This window comes from Mustela nigripes, chromosome 8, assembly GCF_022355385.1.
Source record: "Mustela nigripes isolate SB6536 chromosome 8, MUSNIG.SB6536, whole genome shotgun sequence".
Classification (NCBI taxonomy): domain Eukaryota; kingdom Metazoa; phylum Chordata; class Mammalia; order Carnivora; family Mustelidae; genus Mustela; species Mustela nigripes.
The window spans coordinates 37,327,107-37,341,665 of NC_081564.1; the positions used below are offsets into that span (position 1 = coordinate 37,327,107).

A 14,559-nucleotide genomic window follows, 5' to 3' on the forward strand; every position below is an offset into this window, starting at 1 on the left:
TGCCATGTGTTCTAGGCTCCTTCACATCCTCCTTTGGAACTGCTGACTCTCTCACCCTGCTTGGTAGTAAGTTTACAGCCAATCAGAGTGACATTGTGCAGTGCATACCGAATTTTCTGCGTAAGCCTCACATGCTTCTTGGAGGGCTTTCCAGAAAAGGGGAATTATTCCAAACAGCTCCAGTCACTGGCTAGGAGTAAAAATAGTTCCAGCAGACGTATTAGGCAAATAGTAAAAGAAATAGTTACAAAGGATTTCTTTTATATTTTTTTTAAATCTAGGAAAATGGATGACTTCTTATTTAAAGATACTTTTAATAATATTGAAGAACCACTTAATTGTGGCTAATTTATTGGTTATAGAGCCACATATATAGAACACATATATAGAACCATGCGATGCATGGTTCCTTTCTATTTGTGCAATGTTTGCAGAGTCTATGGAATGTGTAGAAACTTCTGTATCTGTATTACATGGAGTTTTTTTATATCAGCTTAAAATCACATTTGAAGGGGGCCTTAAGACTTTAATCATTGTCTTCATCTTCAGCAGATTAACAGTTTATTTCGTATATGAACGGTGCAAGGATATTTTATTGTTATACCTATATCCTGGGGCAAGAAGGGTTTTTTTTTTTTTTTTCTTTTAAAGATTTTACTTACTTATTTGACAGGGAGAGAGAGAGATCACAAGTAGGCAGGGAGGCAGGCTCCCTGCTGAACAGAATGCCCAATGTGGGGCTTGATCCCAGAACCCAGAGACCATGACCTGAGCCAAGGGCAGAGGCTTAACCCATTAAGCCACCCAGGCACCCCTATGAAGAGTATTATTATTATCAACATTAGCACTTCCCTTGGAGTCTCCTGCAGTTAGTAGTCTATCTAAATATTGAAAAGCAAGAAGCAGAGAAGATAAGTCAGCTATCAGTGGCGATATCTATATATCTTGGCCACATTAAATGGAAAATATCTCTTACTCCTTGAGTATAAAGCTGTTTACTTGTAGGGATGAGGTGCTCAGATTTTAAAGTAGTAATTCTTCAGAGTTAGTCTTCATATCAGTTGGATTCTAGGAAGTTCTCTAAATTAAAAAATGAGGACTGGAAACGGGAGCGATTGTTTGTTATTACGAAGAGACCATGGCATCAGGAAGGCAGGAGTAGGTGCAGTCGCTGGTGGTGTAGCTGGCGAGTTAGCTGAAATCGGCCTCGCTCACGTGGCAGGATGCTTAACCGATGCAGCAAAATGACACTTCCTCAAGGCTGGTAGAGACTTAGTAATTGCATTTAGCTGCACCATTGTTACATGATAGTACCCCCAACCAGAGATTTCAGGGAGTGTGTTGGGAAATCATTGATGTGGATTTTAAATGTTAGTTATTTTAAAAGACATTAAAGAAATACGTCTTGAGGTTTCTTCTCAGTGCCATTAATAAATAAATTTATTTTTAATAAATAAAATTTTTAATTTTATCTTTCTTAATAATTAATAGTAATAATACTTTACTAATAAGTAAAAATTATTAGGAGCATTGACTTGCCTCAAGATGCCCTTTAATACTGTATTTTAGAGCCAGGTATTTTCCCCTTACACCTAAAGCAAAGTAGAGATGCTGGAAAATTGGTCCTAGTGCGATCATTCCCCAGGAAGGAATTGCTTATAGTGCGATTTGTACCAAGTGGTCTGCTTTTCTCCTGTCCTCATGCTGGATTTTTGCTTTGTCTTTTGACTCCTGGAAGGTACTACCTCTGCCTACAACTGCGAGATGATATCGTGTCCGGAAGGCTGCCCTGCTCCTTTGTCACCCTGGCCCTGCTGGGCTCCTACACCGTCCAGTCCGAACTTGGAGACTACGACCCAGATGAATGTGGGAACGATTACATCAGTGAGTTCCGCTTTGCGCCAAACCACACGAAGGAACTGGAAGACAAAGTGATCGAGCTGCACAAGAGCCACAGGTTAGTGGCAGAAAGCTTGAGAATGTTTGTTTGGCTTGTGCTTTGATGGGCGAGCGTCCCTTGTATTACCTGCTCTTACCAGGCTGCGTTTCAGGGGCATGAAGGCTGGGACTGTAGCAGACGGAGGTTCTGTATTTTATATGGTTCTGGAGTAGTTACACTCTTCCTCCTTGTATTCTGGTGGTGGGTCTTGTTTAGAGAGAGAGAAAGAATGGGGAGAGGGTAGTTGGGAGGAGGGTAGATGGAGAGTGAAAGAGAATCTTAAGCAGGCTCTACACTCAGTGCAGGGCCGGACATGGGGCTCGATCTCACGACCCTGAGATCATGACCTCAGCCGAAATCCAGAGTCAGACACTTAACTGACTGAGTCACCCAGTGATTTTAAAAGCCATTTTCCTTAGGGCACCTGGGTGGTTCAGTTAGCTAAGCGGCTGCCTTCAGCTCAGGTCATGATCCCAGGGTCCTGGGATCCAACCCCCATCAGGCTCCTCCTCAGTGGAAAGCCTGCTTCTCCCTCTCCCTCTGCTGCTCCACTGCTTGTACACTTGCTCTCTCTCTCTCCCCACCTCTCTGTAAAATAAATAAAATCTTTAAAAAAAAATGAAAGCCATTGTTCCTGTGATTCTCTGCCACCCCCTTCAGAGCATGAATCTGCTGGTGCCTCTAAGGGGTTTGCTTATGAGACAGCAAGGCTAAGTGGAAAATATTGCAGTCCTGCCAGGTAAAAGAAAAGCAGCATTGTGACTTTTTTTTCCCCCTTATCAGAGGAATGACGCCAGCAGAAGCAGAGATGCATTTCTTGGAAAATGCCAAAAAACTGTCCATGTATGGAGTTGATTTACATCATGCCAAGGTATGCATTTTTTAAACCCCAAACTTCCTATTTAATTTTCTTTAATGCAGCATTGTTATTACTATAAGCTGGTGATTTTGTACTTCCATCATTAAAAACTTTGGGGATCCAAATCTGTGTTTGCTTTAAGGCCCACTCAGTGACAAGGCAAATTCAGCTGAGATTTTATGGAAGGGTTTGCTCTGCATGTCTCAAACTCCCATAGCTCATGGCCTCAGCTGCTGAAATGCCTTAGTTAGGCAAAGCCTCAGTTTGCCCCTTGGTTCAGTTAGAAATTTATCTTCCCGTAACAAGCTCCTAACACAGCCCCCTTTCCTGTCACGGTTTTATTTCCCACTTTGTGCCAACACGTGCCCTTGGCCTCTGCCAGATCCTGTCTCTGCGTCTTCCCTGAATGCGCCCGTCCTTGCCCGAGCGGTCCTCCTCCTTTCTGTCTACCTGACCCAACCGTGGCCAGTTGTCCAAGACCCACCTGTCACATCTCTCATGTGCCAAGTCCTGTTGGATGCCTCTGTTCTGGATGCTTCCCCGGGCGCTCTGCAAATTCACGTCAACTTTAAATAGCTCTCTCTAGAACTTAGGTTCTCTGACACATAATCAGTGCTTTGAAATAAGGTGGTCATTTTAGTTCAACTAAAATGAGGCCCCAAAGCTAAGGATTGCCTCGTTGATTGGTGATGGGCGAAATGTCAAAGCTGTATCTTGGCCACAGAGTCTTTTGAAGTTGGAACTGGTCTATAGGAGGGTTGAGGTGGTGAGGCTGCATAAAACATTTGACTCCAGGTCGCACTTTCCCAGAATCTCTGTATTTTTTCCAGAGTGAGAGAGTGAGTATATGGACTGTTCATGTGGTATTTGAGCAGCTGTGAGTAAAAGTACTGTAGAAGCATAGACAAGCCTTCTGAAAACTTCCTCCAAAGCGTACGAAATTTGTTAGGATCTTAGGAATGGATTCTGGTCTTTCAGTAACATTTAAAAAAAAAAAAAATCCATGCTTGAAGTTCAAGGGTAGTTACTTCTGATTTGGGCTATCAAGAGACTATCACTCCTGTATTGGAACATGCCCTTATTACTGATGGACCGAGCAGTCACCCCTTCCGTGTCCCACCCCGAAAGAACATGTAGGTAATAGCCTTCGAGGCATGCAAGTATCTGACACAGTCAAGGTTGGGGCCAAAAAATGAGGAGAATTTCAGCTGGCTCTGTTGAAGCATACATCTTGAGGACCCATGGGAGGGAAATCTGTGGTCTGTAGGCTCTACTGATGCTGCCCGTGGGTCTCTTAGAGAGCAGACCGGTCCACCCTGTATTTTTTTTTTTTTTTTTTTTTAAAGATTTTATTTATTTATTTGACAGAGAGAGATCACAAGTAGGCAGAGAGGCAGGCAGAGAGAGAGAGGAGGAAGCAGGCTCTCCGCTGAGCAAAGAGCCCGATGCGGGACTCGATCCCAGGACCCTGAGATCATGACCTGAGCCGAAGGCAGCGGCTTAACCCACTGAGCCACCCAGGCACCCCACCCTGTATTTGAACAAGAAAATGGCGGCCATCAAACACATATGAGTTTGATGGGTTCTGTCTGTGGATCATTTCGTACATCATACAGGGTGAGCACGTTCAAGGCCTGAAGGCCTGAACACGAGCAAAATCTCGGAGACTTGGCTGGGACATCCTGGGGATGTGCCGGGACATTGACTGCCAAGCTTTTTGACATTTGTGTGTAATTACAACAGCAGGTGTAGCTCTATTTACTTGCCAGTTCATTATTCTTTTTTTTTTCACTTATTTTTCACTTGGATAAGAAAGTGTTTTATATCGTATACTGTATACGGTAGGAAGAGGATTTAAAAAAGAAAACGAGGAGACACACGAAGATTGTTTTCCTCTTTGAGTTTTTCCCTAGGCGGCTAGCAGATAAGGGAACAAGAGGGAAATGAAGGTCGCCCGAAAATTTGAGTGAATTGAAAGCTATTTTTGAAGTTAGGTTACACACGATTATTCACTTACTGCCTGGGAAAAATAAACAAATAAAAGATTAGGGCTTATGTTTGGGAAGGGCAACTCAGGATTTATCCGTGTTCTTATCAGTACAAATAAAATCACTTAACATTGCTGTAGCTGCTAAATTAAAATAGATCACTGCTTTTTCATTCACTAATACGATTTGAAATCATGCCAATTAAAGAGAAGAAATTTAGGAAGCACAAACGCAGCCTATTTTAGGATTTCATCTGAATATTAAGTATAACGAATGTTCAGTTGTGGACTCCCATTTTCTCCGGCAGCCACAGTCCATCATTTCAAGAAGGAAATTTACTGAATTAAATTAGAGTGAATTTCCGGTTGTAAGTGAGAGGATTCTCTTTTGTGGATGGTATGAAAGGCTCTGAGCTTTAGGGCCCATTTAGAAATTCTGAATTGTGATCTTGGACTCTGTGGCTCTGTATAAAGAATGAACAACATATTATGAGATGAAGGTCCCTTGTTTTGGAAAATCTGTCCTACATGCTTCATTTTTTTTTCTTAGGACAACTGTCTCTGCTCATTTGTCACTTAACTGTCAGCCTGAGTAGGCTCAGTCAGAGTCATTTACCTCATATGAGATTCTGACATGTAGATAGGTAGGTCTAAATCCCTGCTGGATATCCCACGGACCGAGTGATAAGTGAACGACATTGAAGTTGGAACGGTGGTTTTAAATTAAGGGACTAGTCCACTCATTTATTTTAATTATGATAGACTGAGACTATCCAGATCTTCCTTTGATGTTACCCACTAAAGGGAGTATTAAATGTGTCAACATATTGATAGGGAAACACACACATCCCCAAGAAAGAACGCCGTGACAGCTTTCAATACAAAAGATGTATCAAGGGGCGCCTGGATGGCTCAGTCGTTAAGTGGCTGCCTTCAGCTCAGGTCATGATCCCAGGGTCCTGGGTTCAAGCCCCACATCAGGCTGCCGGCTTGGCGGGAGGCCTGCTTCTCCTCCCATTCCCTCTGCTTGTGTTCTCTCTCTCACTGTGTTTCTGTCAAATAAATAAAATCTTAAAACAAAACAAAACAATATAGGTTGGAAATATAGATCTACACAAAGAAATGACACACTTCAGAAATAGAAGGAATGAAGGCAAAGTAAAATATAAAAAAAAAAAAAAAAGAAGGACATATCAAGCCAACATCAGGACTGCAGGCTGTGGCAGAAGACTGGATATCCGAAGTATTTTTTTTTTGTCATTGCTGGTGGATTAATGAAGTGGAAACGTTCATCCAGTTTAAAACCCCCACATATTCCTGACGTTTTCTGTCTTCATTTGCCCTCTCTTCTCACATGGAATGGCTGCTCTCAAGCAGCGTCCAGTCCTGAGCACAAGGAAGTGGGTGTTCACTGCCACCCCACTTGCTTGGGGTGCGCAGCTGATAACAATATGGGGGACACGCAGACGTGTGTGGTGGCGGCGAGCCCGAGACAAGCAGTCGGTGGGGGTTTCCTGCTCTTTCCCCGTGAAGGATGCTGTCTTCTCATTATCCGAAGACACTAATGGACGATTTTAAAATAGATACTAGCACAAGAGGCTCTAACTCCGTATTTATCTGGTAAAACAGAAAGCGAGTCAAGGAGCTTTTACTCCCAACAGTCCTCCCTCCATGCCTGCATTTTTGCTCATGGTACGGGAGGGTCACTGAGCAGCCCCGGGGACAGATTACGCAGTTCCGAAGGCTCAATAGTGCCAGCTACACGTCGGCCTCAGGCTCTAGCTCTTCCATTTGCTCTTTCAGATTAAAGCCCTTGATAAATGGTCGGCAGTTTCTGGTCTTTGAATTCTCCTCAAATTTAATTACGCTGTAATATCCTGCCATCGAGTATTTCCACTTCTGTAGAGTAATTTCGTATCTAATGGAGTGATCCATTTCCCCAGTGCAATATTTCATTTTAATCCAGTTAGAATCGTATTTGCAGACTTGGATTTCCCAGAGATGGACCGAAATATTTATTTTTGATTCTGGAAATACTCGTTTTATGCCTTGCACTGACGAGATTTAGGAAGTAAATTCCCACAGTATGGAGGAGTCAGAATCTCCTGTTTGGATGCTTCCATTTCCCCGTACCCTCATCGCTGCTACCGAGGGACTCAGTGCCAGGGACAGTTGTGACAATTAATGTGACAAAAGACCTCACCTTTGCCTCTTAGGTGCCCCCTGCTTCTGACATCCAGTAAGACCAGGAAGTGGAGATTGAGTCTCACAGTCCTACCTTCTGTCCTTTATCCTCCCCATGCAGGGTCACTGCACATGTTCCTTTTACCCCGATTTCACCCAAATACAGCATTTAGGAGGCATTGGCTATCCATGCAATGTCTCCTGAGCTTTATATGACCTCTCCAATGACCTCCGAGACTTCTCATCCCACATCCCTAGAAAATGACCTAAAGATGAAACGTGCAAGTAGCAGACAATCCTGTTATAAATATAGCGTGCTCCCACTTAAAACAAAAGAAAACTGGGGAGATACAGAGAATGTGTCTCTATTTATGTATGTGACTCAGTTCCCATTACGACTGGGCAGTGTGTGTGTTTGAGACATGTTGGGGAAGTATGTTCCTACTTGAAAAACCTATTTTATATTTGAATTTCTGACCTTAGTGGTGTATTAAAAAAAAGATCAAGGCTCTTTTTCAATGGAACAAACTCCAAAATACTCATTAGAAAGGACAGGGCCTCTCCATTAGTACACGTAGGAGTCAAAAGCCTTGCCTCTGGAACCAGACTGCCCATAAATTCAGCTGCGATGGGCACTTAACCTCAGCACGCTTTAAGTTTCCTCATCTGAGTGAAATAAGTCAAGCAGAGAAAGTCAGTTATCATGGTTTCACTTGTGGAGCATAAGGAAGAACACGGAGGACGTGGGGAGATGGAGAGGAGAAGTGAGTTGGGGGAAATTGGAGTGGGAGATGAAGCATGAGAAACTGTGGACTCTGAGAAACAAATTGAGGGTTTGGGAGGGCAGGGGGAGTGGCCGATTGTGGGAGCCTGGCGGTGGGTATTAGGGAGGGCACGTACTGCATGGAGCACCAGGTGTGGTGCATAAACAAAGAATCTTGAACACTGAAAAAAAATTTTTTTTAAAGTTTCCTCATCTGTAAAGTAGGAAGAGTCCTAGGAACTATCACAGAGTCTCCTAGTGAAGAGTAAAGGAGTTAACGTTACACGTAAAGGCGTTAACGTTTCACATGTGTGCACTGGTGAGAGCCGTGTCTGGCGCTCGGTCATGAGACCTGTCTCTCTCGTTTGTACCGTTATTAGCATGTCATGCAGACGGTGTCCTCTCTGTGTAGTACTTACATCGTGAGCCATCAGTGAGCCAGTTCTACACTCACACAACTCCACAGCGATCAAGATCTTCACTAACAGCTGATTTTCAATTATTTAGGGGGAACATATTTAAAAAAAAACCACAATGTGGGTATTTTTCTTATTGAAATTAGAGTCGTCAGCAGTCAATTACGGGTTCCTTCACAGAACGCTATGGTGCGTTAAATGCCACCCTCATCCCACGTGGAAACCCGTGAAATATTGACCCAGTGTTTCTTGATGCTGTTTTCTAGGATTCTGAAGGAGTAGAAATTATGTTAGGAGTTTGTGCGAGTGGTCTGTTGATATATCGTGACCGCCTGAGGATCAACAGATTTGCCTGGCCTAAGGTTCTAAAAATTTCATACAAACGGAACAACTTTTACATTAAGATCCGGCCGGGAGAGGTAAGTCCCCGCCCCGCAATTGGCGTGTACATTGGAAAGAAAGGTACCCAGTGGCAAACAGAAATGTAAATTGACAGCTCCCAGGTTCTGAGCATTGTGGGACATGGTGAGTTATGTGTCCATGCCTATGAGAATTTTTTGTAGGTTTGTTTGATATATAGCACTAAGTAAAATATTTTCTTCTTCTTAATGGTCTGGTTCTAATTTTGTCCCACTGCATAGATGGAAAAGTTTTTATTTTTGCTGATTTTAGCGTAACCACAAGATACATGGATAATGTTCTATAGATCTCAGACCAGGGTATAAAAAAAACTCTGAGGTACTAAACCTTTTGTGAATAAAGAACAGATTTCTTCCCGTCTGTCCCTGTTTTATACACTCATGCCCTTTTCGTACTCCAAATCTGCTGGCACGCTAGCATGAATAGCATTGAGACAATGTGATCAAAGTACAAAAAAAATTCGAGGAGGAGACACCAAGGGTAAATGATGCAAATGTCTCATAGCCTCGTACATTTCTGCTTTTTCTTTTATTCAGAAAGACTGATGGAAAAAAAGTAAAAGTTATTGACTAACCAGATTCATAGTGGTTTACACATAATAGGTGGCAAATATTTCCTATTATCTGTGTAACAGATGATAAATAAATATACCGTTTCTGATGAGCATAGGTATTCTAATGGAGACAGAGCTCTAAGGTTACAGCTCGTCTGTGTCTCTGAACATTTTCTGGTACAATACAGAATTATTCTCTCTTCAAAATCAGCCTCTCCATTGGTGGAAAAGTAATTAAAAATCAGGTTATATGGGATGTAATGAACAGCACGGTGACTATAGTTATAATACTGTATTGTATCTGAAAGTTGCTAAGAAAGGAGATCTTAAACGTTCTTATCACAAGAAAAAAAACCAACCTGTGTGTGGTGATGGATGTTAGACTTAATTGTGATCATTTCTCTGTGTATATAAACATCAAATCATTATGTTATACACTTGAAACTAATAGGTTATATGTCAGTTATACCACAATTAAAATTTTTTTTTAAATCACACTATAGAGCAAAGAATCATGTTTATGATTCCCTGTAAATATAAAGTCAAACTTGTCTGTGAAGACTGAAATAATCTGTAAGCTTTTCATGGACATATATGAAATAATTTTTTATATTCACTGAAATTGCATATAAAACTTAAAACCAATATATAATTCATCAAATATTTACAAGTGACCATCTGTTCATAGTCAGGCACCATAGTGGGCATTAGAAATAGAAAAATAAATATGACCTTGTTCCTGTACTTAAAGGACTTTCTGTTGAGCAAAAAACAGTCTCATGTACTTAGAATTATGTCGTCATGATACATTTGCACATACAACACTGCGCAGACGTGGGGTAAGCGTGCTGTGGTGAGGGCCCAGATGGGAAAGCTGGAGAAACACATCAGGAAACAATAGTGAGCCATGGAAGGTTTTAGAGAGGGTATGATATGCTAGACGAATACTTTGGAGTGAAACTTAGCAGCTTCGCGATGAGGTGTGCCAAGACCTCAACCAGGGCAGAGGCTATGAGAATAGAACAGAAGGAGCCAGTGTGAGAGAAGTTTCAGAAACTGAGCCTGTAGGTCTTGGACACGAGATGGAGGAAGGGCCTGAAGAGTGGAGGGAATGAGAGGTCTTTGGTTGGCAAGAATGAAGTTGATGGACATGATATCAGAGAGATCATGAGGAGAGAAACAGGGAGAGAAAACAGGGAGAATTTCAGAAAAAAATAAATAAATTCTGTTGATATATTTTCACGGGGTGATTCTTGCATAATTAAGAGATAGAGATCTGGAGGAGTCAATAGCTGCATCCATTCTATTAAGGGCCTTGGGAATGAAATATATTACCCAAAGAACAAGGCAAGTTAAAGGAAAAGAGAGACTCTAAAACAGAAACTCTGGGTAACGTCCATTTTTGAGGGAGGAGTAGGCGGAAGAACCCAGGCCGATGAACCAAAGCAGCCAGAGAAAGAAGAGAAGAGGCAAGAGCCATCATGAACGACAAGGAGATGAGATTCTGAGTACATGGTAAACCAGCCTGGCCAAATGTTACAGAGAAGGCATGTGGGCTGAGAACTAAGAAAAGTGCATCAGACTCGACAGATCCCACTGGGACACTGAAGGGTTCGAGCGGGTTGTCGGAGCACCTTTTGTGGTACATTAGGTCGCGATGAGGTGGGGAGGGAAGTACCCAAAGCTGCTCCTTCTGACATTTGTCAAGGAGCGAGATGGGGTTGTGGTTCAGGCAGAAGCAGGCTCAAAGAAAGTTGGGCTTTCCCCCCTCTTTTTTGGCAGATACAGATATATCTATATAAATATATATTTAGGTAGATTTATAGATAGGTATATAGATATATGGGCTTTAGAAGAAAGAAAAAATTTTCAGTGGCACAAGGCTTTGAAGAGGTCGAGACATGGGTACAAAGCACAGAGAGAGAGATGAACATTCAGAACTTGAGGAGCCTCTGTCATCTTTGGTCTAAGGAGGATCGCAGCAAGAAAATAGTCCCAGCTTTTTGCAACAGAGAGCAAGTTAATTGTTCTTTTTTTTTCCCCCCCTTAAAATTTTATTTATCTGACAGAAAGAGATACAGCCAGAGAGAGAATGCAAGCAGGAGTAGTGAGAGAGAGAGAAGCAGACTCCCCACTGATCAGGGAGCCCCACGCAGGGCTCGATCCCAGGACCCCAGGATCATGACCTGAGCTGGAGGCAGACATTTAATGACTGATCCACACGGGCACCCCAAGCTGATTGTTTTTTAAAACCCCTGCCTGGCTTTAGCAGAGCGTGTGGTCCATATTAGGTGCAGGATGAATAAACGGAGGACGGGTTAGTCGCAATCCGTAATACCCTGGCTTGTCGACTGGCTGGGGCTCTTGGCCAATAGTGATTGTTAACCACTACCACTACATACGAACATCCAGAGTGAGCACAAAATTGGGAACGGCAATTGTAGTTGGAATAGCTTGTGATGTATTTCTCATTCTCCCCCTCAACCCCACCTGCCCCTAGTCCCACTCAAATAAGAAGTAGAAGGCAAGCATAGTTTTCTCTCATATGCCATGCATAGCCCCCCCACCCCACCCCGGGTTCTTTGCTACATGAATTACTTTTTTTCTATTGACTGTATCAGTAGTCTGGTTGTTCTATCTTTTGGAAAGCTTTTACTGTTTAAAATGGTTGCCCTCTGGTGGCCTGATGCATACTGTCTTCAGAAAATAATAAATCCCAAACATTTGCAATAATGATATTAAAATATATTACTCAGGAAGTCAGATATTTCACTTTGAGAAAGCAAATGGCTGATAGTCATCTGAGTTGTACGTGCTGCGAGATATGAAACTGTTTTCCCAGTCTGTGATCGTACATATACTATCAAAAGATGTTAGTGGTTAGCATGGTAGTCCAGAGGGGAATGCAGAAATAGAATCAGCAATATCTGATACCAGGTCATCAAACACCTAGGAAGTAGACCTATTCTCTGACCAAATCCTGAGAGAAAAAGTCAGCCTGAGAACACTACAAACATTTTGCTCATTCCCGTACATTCCAGTTGAAGACATGATGTCACAGAGACATCATGAAAATAAGGCTTAAAAATGAGATCAGGACAAATTGGTCTCTGGAAGGAATCCAGATAACCTCTTTCTTTTTTCATTTAGTTTTCATAAAATCCATACTTGTCCATAAAACATTTACTACACACATTATGTGGTTGTCTATGTCTGTAGCATTTTAAAGAGAATAGATACAAGGTTTTTGTTTTTGTTTTTGTTTTTTTTAATGAGTGAAGTTGTAGAGAGAGAACTCTGCATATAGCCCTTGATTTTGTGAATAAAGGAAACTTGGAGGGGGCATAATTTTGCAAATTATTTGCTTTTATGTTATTTATAATTGCAAACTTGACTTTACTCTTTGATGTCTTTTAAAATTTAGTTTGAACAATTTGAAAGCACCATTGGGTTTAAGCTGCCAAACCATCGAGCTGCCAAGCGTTTGTGGAAAGTGTGTGTTGAACACCATACATTTTTCAGGTGGGTAAAGATGACTTTTTTTTTCCCTTCCTAAAGAAGAATTAGTATGTCAAGCAGAGAAAGTCAATTATCATATGGTTTCACTTACTTGTGGAGCATAAGGAATAACACAGAGGACATGAGGAAAAGGAAAGGAAAAGTGAATTGGGGGAACTTGGAGGGGGAGATGAAGCTTGAGAGACTATGGACTCCAAGAAAGAAGCTGAGGGTTTTGGAGGGGAGGCCGGTGGGGGGGTGGGTGAGGCTGGGGGTGGGTATTAAAGAGGGCACATACTGCATGAGCACTGGGTGTGGTGCATAAACAATCTCAGAATGCTGAAAAAAAAATTAAGATGTTAATGGATTGACCAACTTTAATGGGAAAAAAAAAAAGAATGATTGAAATTGCTTATATTGTAAAAATTTGCTAGGAAGGAGAATATGGAAGCATGTCCTTTCTTTTCCTTCCAGTTCATGGTCACCAGATTTTTTGATAAGAAATCCTAAAAACTTCGGACTGAAGGATCTTCCTTCATTTGTCTTATATTTATATGCCTTAGGTCCACTTTCTTTATTACTTTTAGTGTCTTTTTCCTTTTTATAAGATGTCCACTTCAAGGATTTAGCCCATCCCTTACTATTTCAGTCATTTCTCAAAACCCTGGACTCCTTAACTTACTTACTCAAACTATCTGATTTGTGTCTATAAAATATCAAGTTATCGCTCTTCTGCTTCACTAAAGTCAGCTCGTCAACTGTTCTTCAGGTTTATAGAACCATAGGCTCCCCAGTTGTGTGAGATGAACTCCAGTCCATGTAGTCCCCCACTGTACATACAACCCCCATCGTATGTATAGCCTCTCTGCAACTCCCTGCTTGATACACACTGGGAACATTTTTTCCCCTATAAAATCACATTCTTCAAACATGTGATGTGTTCAACCTTTAGCACACAAAGCACTTTACTGTTGACTAAAAAAGTGAAGGTAGCTTTCTTTATGTTTCACTGATGGGTCTCTCTGGTATCTTTTCTTTAATATCTCTAGACTGTTGTTACCAGAAGCACCTCCAAAGAAGTTCCTGACCTTGGGCTCCAAGTTCCGTTACAGTGGCAGGACACAAGCCCAGACAAGGAGAGCCAGTGCGTTGATAGACCGTCCTGCCCCCTACTTCGAACGCTCGTCCAGCAAACGCTATACCATGTCTCGCAGTTTGGATGGAGGTAGGCGTTGCGTACAAGCCCTTTGTAATAAGAATCCCAAATGGCTACCCAGAAAGAGTGTGAAACCATCACAAGATTTCAGTGAACACAGATCTTCTTGAACAGTATGAAGTGAAAAGCACTCACTGGTCCACGGCTGAGTGGCACGTTTTAACCCCCACCCTCACAAAAAAAAGTGCCTTGGTGAGTCTAATATCTGTTATTGATAGACTTCTATAAAATTCCATAAAAGAATGGTACTAAGGGAATGAAGAGCATAGCTTTCGTAAGCCGGCACCCCGAATTCGGAGAAAGATGCTCTCATCCTGAATATAGTTGCCACATACTCTGTAAGTAATTGGGTTCACTTAATGGCAGTTCTGAAATGATTATCGGGTTTGTTATAGTCAGTTTGTTTCAGAAGAGGGACTGTGTCTGTTTCTACAAAATTTTTATGGAAAAAACGTGACTGTTACCAGTCAGTGCATGATAGCTGATAGAAAGGATGACGTTCAGATAATAATAGATCCAAGGGCTCCAAGTTGAGTCCTCCTGGTTAATATTAATTACCACCACGGATGGACTGGAAGAGCATTGCTGTGTAAATGTTCTCCACTATGAAGTCAAATTGCAAGTTCAGCAAGGGGAGAATTACTGAAATAACAGTTCTAAGGAATGACATAATTGTGAGTCCCATGGATTTTTGTCGTATGCGACAGTTTCGTATTGCTGTTTG

The 14,559-nt window shown here is 41.9% G+C and overlaps 1 protein-coding gene across 26 annotated transcripts in view; it reads left to right on the forward strand.

The window, feature by feature from the left end:
* Positions 1 to 14,559, forward strand: part of EPB41L3 (erythrocyte membrane protein band 4.1 like 3) — a 231,978-nt gene that overhangs the window by 189,692 nt on the left and 27,727 nt on the right. For all 26 annotated transcript variants that reach the window (XM_059409241.1, XM_059409235.1, XM_059409240.1 and 23 more), the window contains exons 7-11: positions 1,739 to 1,957; positions 2,723 to 2,810; positions 8,415 to 8,567; positions 12,546 to 12,643; positions 13,669 to 13,844. In XM_059409241.1, the coding sequence (XP_059265224.1) occupies positions 1,739 to 1,957; positions 2,723 to 2,810; positions 8,415 to 8,567; positions 12,546 to 12,643; positions 13,669 to 13,844 (734 nt within the window). The remainder of the gene's footprint in view (positions 1 to 1,738; positions 1,958 to 2,722; positions 2,811 to 8,414; positions 8,568 to 12,545; positions 12,644 to 13,668; positions 13,845 to 14,559) is intronic.